General features: G+C 42.1%; 1 protein-coding gene across 1 annotated transcript; it reads right to left on the bottom strand.

The window, feature by feature from the left end:
- Positions 1-3594: 3594 nt before the first annotated feature.
- LOC121135370 (zinc finger protein 54-like) lies at positions 3595-12684 on the bottom strand. The gene is made up of 5 exons (XM_040734051.1): positions 11374-12684; positions 10695-11248; positions 9245-9389; positions 8190-8316; positions 3595-6529 (listed from the first exon to the last, which is right to left on the bottom strand). The coding sequence occupies exons 3-5, from the start codon at positions 9248-9250 to the stop codon at positions 4923-4925; spliced, it is 1740 nt and encodes a 579-aa protein (XP_040589985.1). The 5' UTR covers positions 9251-9389; positions 10695-11248; positions 11374-12684; the 3' UTR covers positions 3595-4922.
- Positions 12685-12694: the final 10 nt, after the last annotated feature.

Raw genomic sequence — 12694 nt, 5'->3', positions numbered from 1 at the left:
ATTTGGGGTGGGGGATGGGAACTTTAGGGACTGGATTGGATGGGTCAGAATGGGAAGTGTGTTTTGGGGGGAATGGAGAGGGAGAGTAATGAAAGAGAAGTCTCAATGGGTTAGGGAGAAACCTGGTAGCAGGGAAACTCCCAGGAATCCACAAGGATGACCCCAGCTAAGACTCCTAGCAATAGTGAAGAGGGTGCTTGAATTGGCCACTTACTGTAATCAGATTGGTGACTACCCTAATTATCATCAGAGAGCCTACATCCAGTAACTGATGGAAGCAGATGTAGAGATCGCAGTGACGCACTGGAAGGAGCTCAGTGAGTCCTGCTGAAGAAAAGGAGGAGGAATTGTATGAGCCAGATGGGTCAAGGTCATGATGGGGGAAACACAGAGACAGCACATGAACTCTGGACCAACAGCTAGGGAGCTTGCATGGGACCAACCTAGACCATCTGCACCTGTTTGGCACTTGTGTAGCTTGGTCTGTTTGTAAGGCTCCTAGCAGTGAGATAAAGACCTGTCCCTAGGTCTTAGTTGGCTTTAGAGAATCTGTTCCCCATGTTGGATTGTCTTGGTGGAAGGGGAGGAGCTTGGGCCTACCACAAATTGATGTGCCATGGTTTATTCAATCCAATAGGAAGCATGATCCTTTGTGAATGAAGATGGAGGAGGAGTGGATATGGAATAGAGTAGATGGGAGTCCTGGGAGGGAGGCATAGTAAGAGAGGAGGGAGGGAAAATTGTGGTCAGTATGCAAAAGAAATGAAACCTGTTAATCAAATAAAACACTTCTATGTGCTGGTACCCCTCTCATCATTTTGCATCCTCTAGCCCAAGTGGAGAGCTTTTCTTCTGCACATTCTCATTATTGAGAATTAGGTTTTATGCAGCATATGTATCTCTAAGGTGCAATCTTTATTTTGTGTGTTCAAGTAAGAGTACATGTGGTAGCCAGGAATCTAGAAATTGTCTATTACTGGTGAGACAGAGGGAGAGAGGAGAGATAGTAGCATATAGGTGATATAAAATTAGAGAGGGGAATCCTGGGAGTGGAATCATTTAATATGAAATAGAGAGGGGGCAGCTGAAAGATCAACTCAGATGTCTGTGAAGAAGCTACATGGGAACCAAAAAAGTTGCAACCCAAGTATAAAATACAATAAGAGAGGTTTGCAGAATAATGAGTGACAAAGAATGAGTCATTGGATAATGTGTGCTAAATGTTTAACTGGGGATGGGGAAAGGGGGTGGGCTGAAGTGTGTGTGGGTCAACCAAAAGTATAGATTTGTGAGGAAGCCTTATGAAATTCGCCTATGTTACAAATTAATAGTAAATATGATTTTTAAAACTCTGAGCAGATGTTTCCCACAGGGTAATTAATGTTATTCTCAGTCATCAGGGATGTTTAGTGAAACTCTCCTTACCAGGTCATGGTTATCTGCCTACAACTTACTGAAAAGGGAGGCCCCATTGTCATCCTAAACAAAACAGGTCATTGCCAGTGTTCTTGCTTGGCCACCATAAGTACATGGTGTAGCTGAAGACACCAAACACTGTGGTTATAAGATAGAAATATTGAATTTACCAAGCAACTCTCCCTGCTGACGAGTGTTTGTAGCACTGTAAGATCCCATGCGGGCTGCCTTCAGAGAAACAACGTTAATGGTCTTACTTATCCCTGGGACATACATCTTACAATACTGACCTGCAAGCCATCATGTTTGACTGGGGCAAAACTGGAATCACATTTTATGCACATAAACAACCTCTCTCTTGATTGGATTTCAAGCATGCCCCACAGAGAACTCATGCCACGGTAGAAGTAGAAAAGCAAAGGCCAGGTGGATGTGGTGCACACCCTTAATCCCAGTACTCAGAAAGCAGGGGCAGGGAGAGCTCTGTGCATACAAGGCCAGCCTAGTCTACAGTGCAAGACATAAAATTGGCTCCTAGCTCCTGAGAAACACTGTCTTTTTGTTGGTTGGTTTTTCTATTTTGAAGCAAGGTTTCACTGTGTGACAGTCCTGGCTGTTCTGGAACTCACATTGTAGACCAGGCTGGCCTAGAAATCAAAGACATCCATATTCTCTGACCTTCCGGGTCCTGGGAGTAAAAGTTGTGTCCCACCATGGCCCAGCTGAGAAACACAGTCTACTCTTGAAAAACCAAAACCCAAAACAGAGCAAAACACACAATTTGGAAACTACAGGTTGTATAACAGAAACTATTAATGTTTTGATAAAGATGAGTGTTAATCTGACATCTAAATATTCATGTTTAAAATGATCACTTTGTACTACTCTCAACATTGGTGAAAGAAGTCTCCACTTGCCGTAGGAAGTTGGTAATGCATAGAATCATAAGTGTTCAAAACCTACAAAAACAAGCAAATGTGTAAGATTGGGGAAATTATCATTTCATCTTGACTGAGGGTGGGTCCTATAAGTCTTTTACTTTAGTGAAAGTGTACTGGCAGTCAATGGAAGCTGTATCTTATGAAGTTTCAAGTAAATTCTTCCCAAGTTTTATTAAGTACTTCATAATGAATTCTTGCATGCATTCATGGATTGCTTTTTCTTATTGTTTTGGGTTTTCAAGATAGGGTTTCTCTGTGACCATGGCTGACTTGTAATTTGCAGTGTAGACAGTGCTGCCCTAGAACTCACAAGGATAACCCTTGCTCTGCTTCCAGGGAGCTGGGGGTTGAAGATGTGTGTCACCACATTCTTAGCCATTGGGGATTTTTAAGTTTCTGTCATAATTACAGTGATGTCACTTTCACATCTTATCTCTTCACAGTTATTTGCTTTCTTGTTATTTGCTTGGTTTGACTGTAGTGTGAATATTTGAAAGTGGCTAGAAGAACTTATCAGTGTTTCCTTTAACGATGAATTTCTTTACCTCTGCAATTTCAGCACTATGTAAAAGAGTTGTCACATTTGATGTGTATAATTTCCAATGGACAGAAGGCATGGGGAGTATATACAGTCTACATTAACATGTTTTTTTAGAAATATGAATTTTGAGATATATAGCACATTTAGTGGATAAACTAAAGGTTTTGTGATTTTATGTTATTAATTAGGATTGTTTATGCAGTGCTGGCTGTCCTGAAAATCAGTATATAGATGATGATGTCTACCAAGTCTCAGAGATCTTGACTCTGTATCCTCAGAACTGGAATGGAGTGTACCACAACACCTGGGATTATTATGAGTTTTTGGATGTTGAATAAGATGCACGTATTATTACATTTTTGCCCACAGGCTGGAGACACCGATTAGGGGTGAAGTAACTGGTTGCTCTATCAGAGACTTGGATTCAATTCCCAACATGCACAGCAGTCCACAATTGTCTGTAACTCCAGATTCAGGGGATCTGATGACCCTTCTGTTCGCCACCTGTACCAGGCACACATGTAGTACAGTCATAGCTGCCAGCAAAGCACATATACACATTAAAAGAAATGAAACTCTCTTCCCACTATAATATATATATAGAATTTTATTTTATTATACACTCTAGGAAACTTTTTTTTTTTTTGGTTTTTCGAGACAGGGTTTCTCTGTATTGTTTTGGAGGCTGTCCTGGAACTCGCGCGGTAGACCAGGCTGGCCTCGAACTCACAGAGATCCGACTGCCTCTGCCTCCCAAGTGCTGGGATTAAAGGCATGCGCCACCAATGCCCGGCCACTCTAGGAAACTTTTAAAAACATAAACCTTCATAAAGACTTTCACTAGTTTCTTATCTTTATGTTTCTATTTTATTTTCCTAATTAAAATTTTTATTTTTCATGTTACCTAGCAACCCCAGTTACCACTCCCTCACCATCTCTGACCACCCAGCTCTCCATCCCCCATCTACACCACAGAGGAGGGAAGGCCTACTTTGGGGTGTCACCAAAGCCCTTCCCCCTTATATTAAGGCTGAGCAAGGTATCCCACCTTGAAAGGTATCCCATAGGGAATGGGACCGTAAAAGACAATTCATGAACCTGGGATGGGTCCTGGTCCCACTACCAGACCTGCCCCTCTCAACAGATCAGGCCACATAACTGTCACCTATATTCAGAGGGCCTAGTTTAGGCCCTTGCAGTTCCCCAGCTGTCAGTCATAGTCTGGGAACTCCTACTAGCTCGGGTCAGCTGTCTCTGGGTTTTCCCCATCATCATCTTGACCCAACCCCTTGATCATATTATCCCTCCTCCTTCTCATCAACTGAATTCCAGTGGCTCAGTCCAGTGCTTGGCTGTGCTCACTTCATCTGCTTCCATCAGTTACTGGATGTATGTTCAATGATGACATTTAGGGTAGTCACTGATGTGATTAAGGGGAAGGCCCTTTCAGACATCCTCTCCACTATTGCTAGTAGTCTGAGTCGGGGTCACCTGTGTGGGTTCTTGAGAATTTCTCAAGCTCAAGGTTTCTCTCTAAACCCACACTGGCTCCCTCTATGAAGATACTCTTTCATTGATCTTCCCCAGTATTTTGTAAACTGTTGTGATTTGTAAGCACACAGTAGTGGAAAATGCTATATCTCATTATTTAAACAGTTTCTCTCCAGTATGATTTTTCTAGTGTCTCCTAAGATTGGAAATCTGTATAAAGGATGGTTTCTCTTCATTATGGATTTTTTGATGTTTCCATCAAGCAGAAGAGTGGACAAAGGATTTGTCACATTCCTAACATCTGTAAAGTCTGCATCCAGTATGAACTTTTGCATGTCTTCTAAGATTTAAGTCCCGGATAAAGGACTTGGCACATTTCATAAATTTGTAGGGTTTTACCCCAGCATGAACACTGTGAGTCCTTCCAAGATTTGAGCAACTGGATAAGGATTTCTTACATTCCTTACAACTGTAAGGTCAATTCTCCAGTATGCACCTTCTCCAGTATGCACCATCTGATGTCTTCTAAGACCTCAGATATAGGATATGTCACAATCTTCCCGTATATCAAGTATTTCCCCAGTATGAAGTTTCTGATGTCTCCTTAAAAGATAAGATTGGGAAAAAAATTTGTTACAAACCTGACAACTATACGGCCTCTCTCCAGTATGCGTTCTCTGATGTGTTCTAAGATGTGAGACCTGTGGAAAGGACTTGTCACATTCCATACATCTGTAAGGTTTCTCCCCAGTGTGAACTCGCTGATGTTTTCTAAGTAATGAGTATCCGGTAAAGGATTTGTCACATTCCTTACATATGTAAGGTCTCTCTCCAGTATGAACTCTCTGATGTGTTCTAAGATATGAAGAACTACGATAGGATTTGTCACAATCCTTACAATTGTAAGGTCTCTCTCCAGTATGAACTCTCCGATGTTTTCTAAGAGTTGCAAAATCGATAAAGGATTTGTCACAATCTATACATTTAGCAAGTTTCTCTCCAGTATGAATTTTCTGATGTGCTCTAAGATTTGAGCAGCTAGTAAAACATTTGTCACATTCCTTACATCTGTAAAGTTTCTCTCCAGTGTGAACCCTCTGATGTCTTCTAAGATCTGAATTCCAGGAAAAGGATTTGTCACATACCTCACATTTGTGAGGTTTCTCCCCAGTATGAACTTTCTGATGTCTTCTAAGAGTTGCCTCATCAACAAAGAATTTGCCACATTCCTCACATTTGTAAGGTTTCTCCTGTGTATGAACTTTCTGATGTCTTCTAAGGATTGAATTTGAGGTAAAGAATTTGTCACATACCTCACATTTGGAAAGCTTTTCACCAGCATGGGTTCTGTAATAACTTTTAAGGTGTGATAATTGAAGAAAGGATTTACCATGATCTTTGCATTTGTGAAACTCCTCTAGAAAATGAGCTTTCCTATGCATACTCAATGATGAATAGCAACGAAAGGATCTGTCACACTCATTGCACTTATAAGGCTTCTCTCCAGTATGACTTTTCTGATGGCTATTAATTCCTGCCAAGTAACGAAATGACTTTCCACATTCTTTGCACTTGTAAGGTTTCTCCCCAGTATGAACTCTTTGATGAGCTTTACAATTTCCAAGTTGCGTAAAGGATTTTTCACAAACGTTGCACTTGTAGGGTTTAATTCCAGTATGAATTTTCTTATGTACAGTGAGACTTGAGGCACTCCTGAAGAATTTCCCGCATGTGCCACACTGGAGTCGTTTCTCTCCAATATCGATTGGTTGTTGGGAAGGTCTGTATGCAGAGCTGAGACAGTCATCATATTCTCCCTGCCTGTGCTCTTTCTCTGCAGTGTAGACTCTCTGATCTTGAGTAATGCTGGAACACAAATGTAAAGATTTCTCACAGTCTTTAGATGGACAAGGTTCTTCTCCAGTGTGCATGCTTTCATGTCTGTCTGGGTTTGATGAGTCAACAGAGGCATCCCTGTGACTACTGCATGTGTAGTTACTAGAGTTTTCTGTAGATTCACTTGTTCTATGAAGTGCACATGTGGAGGGGTCATGAAGCACTTTGTCAAGCTCATCACACTGACAAGACTCCTTTTCAGTCTTCACAGGGTGATGGACAGGATCACACTTGCAATAGTTCTCTGAAAATGAGTACAGTTCAGATTAATAGTGTTTGTTCCAATAATAAACATGTGATAAATGGCTGTCTCCCTAAGTTGTCATTTAACATAAGTGAACCTAGAACTATTGAGATGACAGAGTTCCCAGTAATGGACAGTTTTCAATCACTGTTAATTGTATGGATTCTCACAAACACACCATGACAGCCTTCAAAGGTCAGTGACTTATAACAGTTATCTCATCTTTCTCAAAAATCTCTTAGAAAAAAATGGAAAAAAATAACTGATGGCCATAAATTAGCTTTCTCTTAGAGCTCACTAAGAGATTACCTTTAGAATACATCTTTAAATATTTCTTCTCAGAAATTAAAGAAGAGGAGTGCAATTTAATCACAGGTTCACAGAATTTATACTAAGTGATAGGCATTAAAGACTACCATTCAGAAAACCTAATTCCTTTAAAGATTAAAGTCTTACTCTAAATCATCACAGGTTTATTTCTTTTTCTAGATTAAAAACAAACAAAAAAACAACTTCTTCAAAAGAAATGGATGCAAAGGCAGTATGATGCCAGGCATCACAGGTTCTAGCTGGTTTGAGGCAGGGATGTCATGGGCAGCTATTGCTTATTTTTTTTCCTCCACTGCCTGAGCTCCACACACTGCCATGTCTCTTAATTGTTCTCATAGGGTTGTTCTCAGACCGCCTCTGTACACTGACTCCCAAAAGTGTGCCTGTGTATTTGCCACTGGCAAAAAGGAAGGTAAAATATGAAGTTATGTATACAGGGAAGCCAAGTGAAGAATAACCATACTTCACAGACTTTTGTTAGACTTAACATTTTGCAAAATACCCCAATCCTACTTCAGATTAATCAAAGAAAACTGAATTTTCTACTAGTATTAAGTCACCATGATTCAGGGATAATAAGACAATGTCTTCTAACAGTTACAACAGACAGGTTGCATCTGTGGGCCAGGACACTACACTTAGTTAAAAGATCAGGAGTAATTTTAAGTGGAATTGAACATCACAGAAACATTCTCAGCTTTGGCTTTCTCCATCACTTGAAGTCTTCACTGTTGTCCTGCTCATTCACTAGTCCACCCTAGCTGTGGTTCTCTCTCCTCTCCACATTCCAGGGCAATCTCATTCTTTCCAGATAGGTGATCATGTCTGCCTTGATACAATAATCCATGTGTTCTTTGAGACAGCAATGAGCCATGACTGAGCTTTTAGAAAGAATACAGAAGTCTAAGTCAATACTCTGCTAAGTACATGAAAACAGAAATCAGAGGAATTTAAACAGGATTCTCCCAGTATTTTTTCTTATCAAATTCTTCAGTATATTTAGTATTTCCAGTTTTTATGTCTTGAATTTTTCTCTCAATTAAAAACATGTGTATTGCAATAAAGGACAGGGAGCTTTAAGATATGAGTGGAAACATTATATCCTGCTGAGTATGCGGAAGAACCTTGGAGCCAAAATGAAGGGTGGATGACAGCACTAAAAATGGAAATTGAAAGAGAAAAGTAAATAGCATGAAAATGTCCTTTCCTACTGCTATACTTTGCCTTGTCTACTATTAGTTTTCACAGGATAGCTTCACAGATTCTACTGCCTATGAAGTGACAACAAACAAAAGATGGGTTAGGAATTATAGAAGCAAAATGTTCTCACCCACAAAGACCAGGTTGTTGTAATTCTCCAACATCACACCAACGTACAAAGTCCTCTGAGCAGAGTCCAGGCATTCCCACTCCTCTTTCGAGAAGTTCACAGACACATCCCTGAATGTCATCAGAACCTGAAACAATAAAGGATGGGTTGACCAAGCTCTAACTAATAGAGCTTTCCTGGCTAAAAGGAGACACAATATGACTCCCAATACAATCATATTCTATCATGAACGTTCTATTTCTGTGTAAACACATTGACACAAGAGTCTTCCAAGCAGTATACATGAAACAAGAAATACATTTATGGTCTGGACATGGTTATCTATATGTGATGGATTCTGTGTTTATGTCCCACAGTGCACATGTCTCAGAAGGCAAATTCATGAGGAAATTTGCTTTAAATGTTGTACCTGTAGATCATGCTAAAACACTGATATTGAGTTAATCCTGTGCGTACTTGGGTCTTACATGACTCTATTCTAACAGGTTCAGTTGGGATGTTTAAACTCTAGGTACAATGCCCCGCCATTAAGTGCCAAATGAGTAGGTATGAAAGACAGAATATAGGACTGATTTTATAGACAAAGAGTTTAGTTTATTTTTTTCAGTGTAGCGGGGATTGTAATAGCACTACATACTGTCAATTTGAATATTGACATATAAGATAAATAGTATATGAAATTAATTTTATGAGAATACTTGGAAAGCCATGAACACATAGTAAAATCTGCATCAGCAATATTTGATATAGCCCAAAATTTTCCTACGAATATACCTAAGACAATGGAGACAAACAGCAATTTCAGCACTTTTGAAGATTATTTCACTTCACTCCCAAAGAATAAAAATCAAGGCAAGTCAAATTTTATTGACACCCTTATCAATTGTTCTGAAGAAAGTTTTCTCCTGCCTACATTAGGATAATCTTGAGGAAATTTTTGCCAGTGAAACACTGCAGAATTCTTTCTAGTGAAACAGGATGTGGTCAAACTGATTTCCTGCCCCACTTCCCATCCCTGACCCCTTCCCATCCCTTCACCAACCCCTCCCCCACACCTGCATCCTTAATGTCTGTCTCCTCTCTCCTTCCAGGACCCTTTGTTCTGCTGCACAGGTGAGCAGGTCTGGGTGGTCAGTGAGCCCTGCACATGAGAAAGAGACTGTTCAGGAAGCCCCTGGATTTCTCACACATTGCTGTGCTCTGTAGATGAAGAGAAAACATTAATTACAGGATTATACAAATGATCCCATAACTGTCATGGAATGTCAAAATATTGGTAATATTTAGAAAGCAATTTTTACTTAGCATCTCTTGAATCCCACGTCCAATCACAGCTCAGGCAAAAATCAAGGATAGAAGTAAACTAATGACTGAGCAGAGAGTATCTTACACTAGTGATGTTCTGAGTTGCTCATGGACCACTAATGATGGAGCCTTTAATTCTCCCATAAGAAGGGAGAGCATTTCATGAAAATTTTCTTTTTTCCTTTGAGGATTTCACCTTATTCTGTGGGATGTGAGACTCATTCACACAAAGCTCACACACTTGCAGATTAGTTTGTCATGAAACACTGAGGAGCAGCACGGGAGACTGCAAGTAAACAGCACTCAGTTACAGAAACCACACTGATGCAACTCTGCAATGTCAGGCTGTACCATGTCTGTGTGGCAGTTGGAATACAAAGGCACTGGAAGACGAAGATCTAAGGTCTATGTGGCAGCAGGAAGACCCCACCTCTCTGATGAACTGAACCCAGGAACAGCCATGCAAAAGTATATTTATTGAAAGTTACACCAAGTATTTCCTCATACAAAGTTCCTCATCTAATTTATATTTGTTGTTGTTGTTTCTGAAATTTTCCCATTTTTTATTTTATTTAAATTAGAAACAAACTTGCTTGACATGTCAATCCCAGCTCTCTCACCCTTCCCTCATCTTCTGCCCCCCTACCAACCTGCCCAGCCCCCCACCCTATTCCCCATCTGCTCCCCAGGGAGAGTGAGGCCCTCCATGGGGATCTTCAAAGTCTGTCATATTATCCCGGACAGGGCCTAGGCCCTCCCCCATGTGACCAGGCTGAGACATCATCCTTCCATGTGGAATGGGCTCCCAAAGTCCATTTGTACACCAGGGCTGAATACTGGTCTACTATCCATGGCCCCATAGATTGCCAAGGCCTCCTCACAAAGAGAGCATCACACGCCCCCAAAACTTAAGTCCTGTGTTATGTATTGTTTGTAATACACACTTCTGAGCCATACAGAGCAACACTGTGAGTTCAGGTCTCAAACACGTCAAACACCAGACTCAAACATAAGTTTGGTCATGTGTCCATGGACAGAGTGCTTTTCTTGGACCAAGGAGACAAAAGACTCTTGCAGACATTTTTCTGATACACATGAGTTATCATAAGTATTCAAAAGATGTTTTCTAATATTATTCTATACTACTATGCATTCAAATTTCTTTTTTCCTTTTCAATTTTCTGTGTAGTGCAGACTGACCTTGAAGTCACTATGTACTCCTTGCAAGCCTCCAAATGACAGCGATCCAACTGCCTCTGCCTTCTGAGTGTTGTGATTTATGGCCTATGCCACCAGGCCTGGCAAAGACATCCCTCAGAATGCTGTATTTGTATTACAGTGTGCATATGTCTCAGGTGGTAAATTAATGGTAAATAAAAGTTTAATTTTAAAAGTTAATGTTTACAAGGATACTGTGGAACTCGCATATATATATATATATGTGTGTGTGTGTGTGTGTGTGTGTGTGTGTTTTCAGATTCAATGGAATTTTGAGGCGTTCCTTGGTTATACTTTAAATGCTCCTGCGAATCCAAGTCTCTGTTTCCATGTGCCACTGTCTTGCATATGGAAGTGAATAACTCGGAAATTAGTATGGATGACTGTAAATTTCAAGAGCTTTGTCGTTTCCACCATAGTAACAGGATCGTAATTGCAAATCTCAAAAGATAAATCTATATTCGATTAGATTATTACAAGAATATTTTGGCAATCCGATGATCAGTTGACGAGAAACCAGTCTTATTCCATGGGATCTAAAATACACCAAGAGAAGACACCCACATCAGAATTAGGGAGCCGGCTTCCCGATGAGCAGCAGAGAAACCGCTCGCACCCCCTTCCCCTCCCTCCCGGGTTCCAGCCCCGCGGCTCCTCTGACCTGGGAGGTTCCAGGGCCGCCGGGCTGCGGTTCCCGCCACTGCGCTGCTGCTGACGCTGACTTTCCCAGGCCGCCCGCCCCGCGCGGACACTGCGGCTCCAGAGTCTCCAGGTCCCCGCGGCGCCCGCCGCGTCCCCCGCACCCGGGTCTGCAGCGCGCGGCTCCCACCGTGAAGGTCAGGGAACAACAAAGGGAATAGAACCTCAACGCACTTGGCCTTACTTCCTCTGTAACTTGCGCTAGCACACAGCCTCGGTGCAAGTCACTTCTCTAGACCCTCCCACTCTCCCCTCTTCCCGTGTGCCCAGGAGATGGTCACGCCCTCCACCCGCAGTTTCCTGTTGACGGTCTCCGCCCCACTGAGACCCGTGCCACCCACCCAGTCCCTGGCTGCCAATTATTAATCTGCTGAGTGCGAGATTGAGTGCGCGTGCGTGAAATACTGCCCATTGTCACCTCCTACCACTCTGTTACCCTGGTCCACAATTCCCAACAGATGTCTTTCGTGTTCATCTCCGTTCATTGTGCATGAGATCCACTGAGATTGACCAGGGCTATCTGTGAAAATTCTGGTTTGGAGCTGTGTGTTGGGTCCTGCTGGGCTCAGCAGAGGACTGCAGCTAAAGACAGAGATTCTCCTTCTACAATCCATCCATAGACAGCATTTGAGAGGTTAAGGGTGGGGCCCTGTGAGCCTTTCCCTTTCCTAGACTGACTGTGTCTAGTGTGAGGTCAGTGCAGGTCAGTACCGTTGTTGTTGGTTACTGATCACAACAGCTGTGTGGAGTCTACAGAGTGACATGTCTGAGGCCGTCCTCCTCCCTTCTTACTCCCTTTCCTCCTGCTCTTCCTCAGTTTTCATAGGGCATGAATCACAAACTTTTTAGTTAGTAAAATGAGACGACCGCCATCTAGTGGTGACAACACGGGATTAACTCAGCCCTGGGCCGTTAGCCATGGACTGACCACTGACTTTGGAGACACCAATTTCTTTTCAGAATCCAAGTTCCTGAAATGTCTCTCCCCGAGGCACAACTGCAGTATTTGGTTTTGTCTTGTGATGTCTGTGTTGGCGATGGGACGCTGGCTTCTGAATTTAGCCTGTTATCGTCTGGTGTGATTTTGCTGCCCTGGAGTCTGGTGGTCAAGTCGAGGTTAGGCTGCCTGTCTTTTCTCTGAAGGTTTCAAAACTCACTGTGGGGTCAGACCCCGGGGTGCAGCGTCCTCCCGGATGCAGCTCTGGTCTAGGCTGCAGCAAGCGTGTGTGGAGTCTGTGAGGAGCGGGTCCAGGGCAGCCTGACAGCTGCAGCCTTGGAGATGG

This window comes from Mesocricetus auratus, unplaced genomic scaffold (genome assembly GCF_017639785.1).
Source record: "Mesocricetus auratus isolate SY011 unplaced genomic scaffold, BCM_Maur_2.0 Super-Scaffold_100037, whole genome shotgun sequence".
NCBI classification, from domain to species: Eukaryota; Metazoa; Chordata; class Mammalia; order Rodentia; family Cricetidae; genus Mesocricetus; species Mesocricetus auratus.
The sequence above is the reverse complement of the archived record's forward strand: the minus strand, read 5'-3'. Positions and strand labels throughout refer to the sequence as shown.

Excerpts from the sequence above, each read along its gene's own strand:
- LOC121135370 (XM_040734051.1), bottom strand. Across the intron at positions 6,530-8,189 it reads CAACAACCTGGTCTTTGTGG|AGAACTATTGCAAGTGTGAT; the intron begins GTGAGAACATTT and ends ACTCATTTTCAG.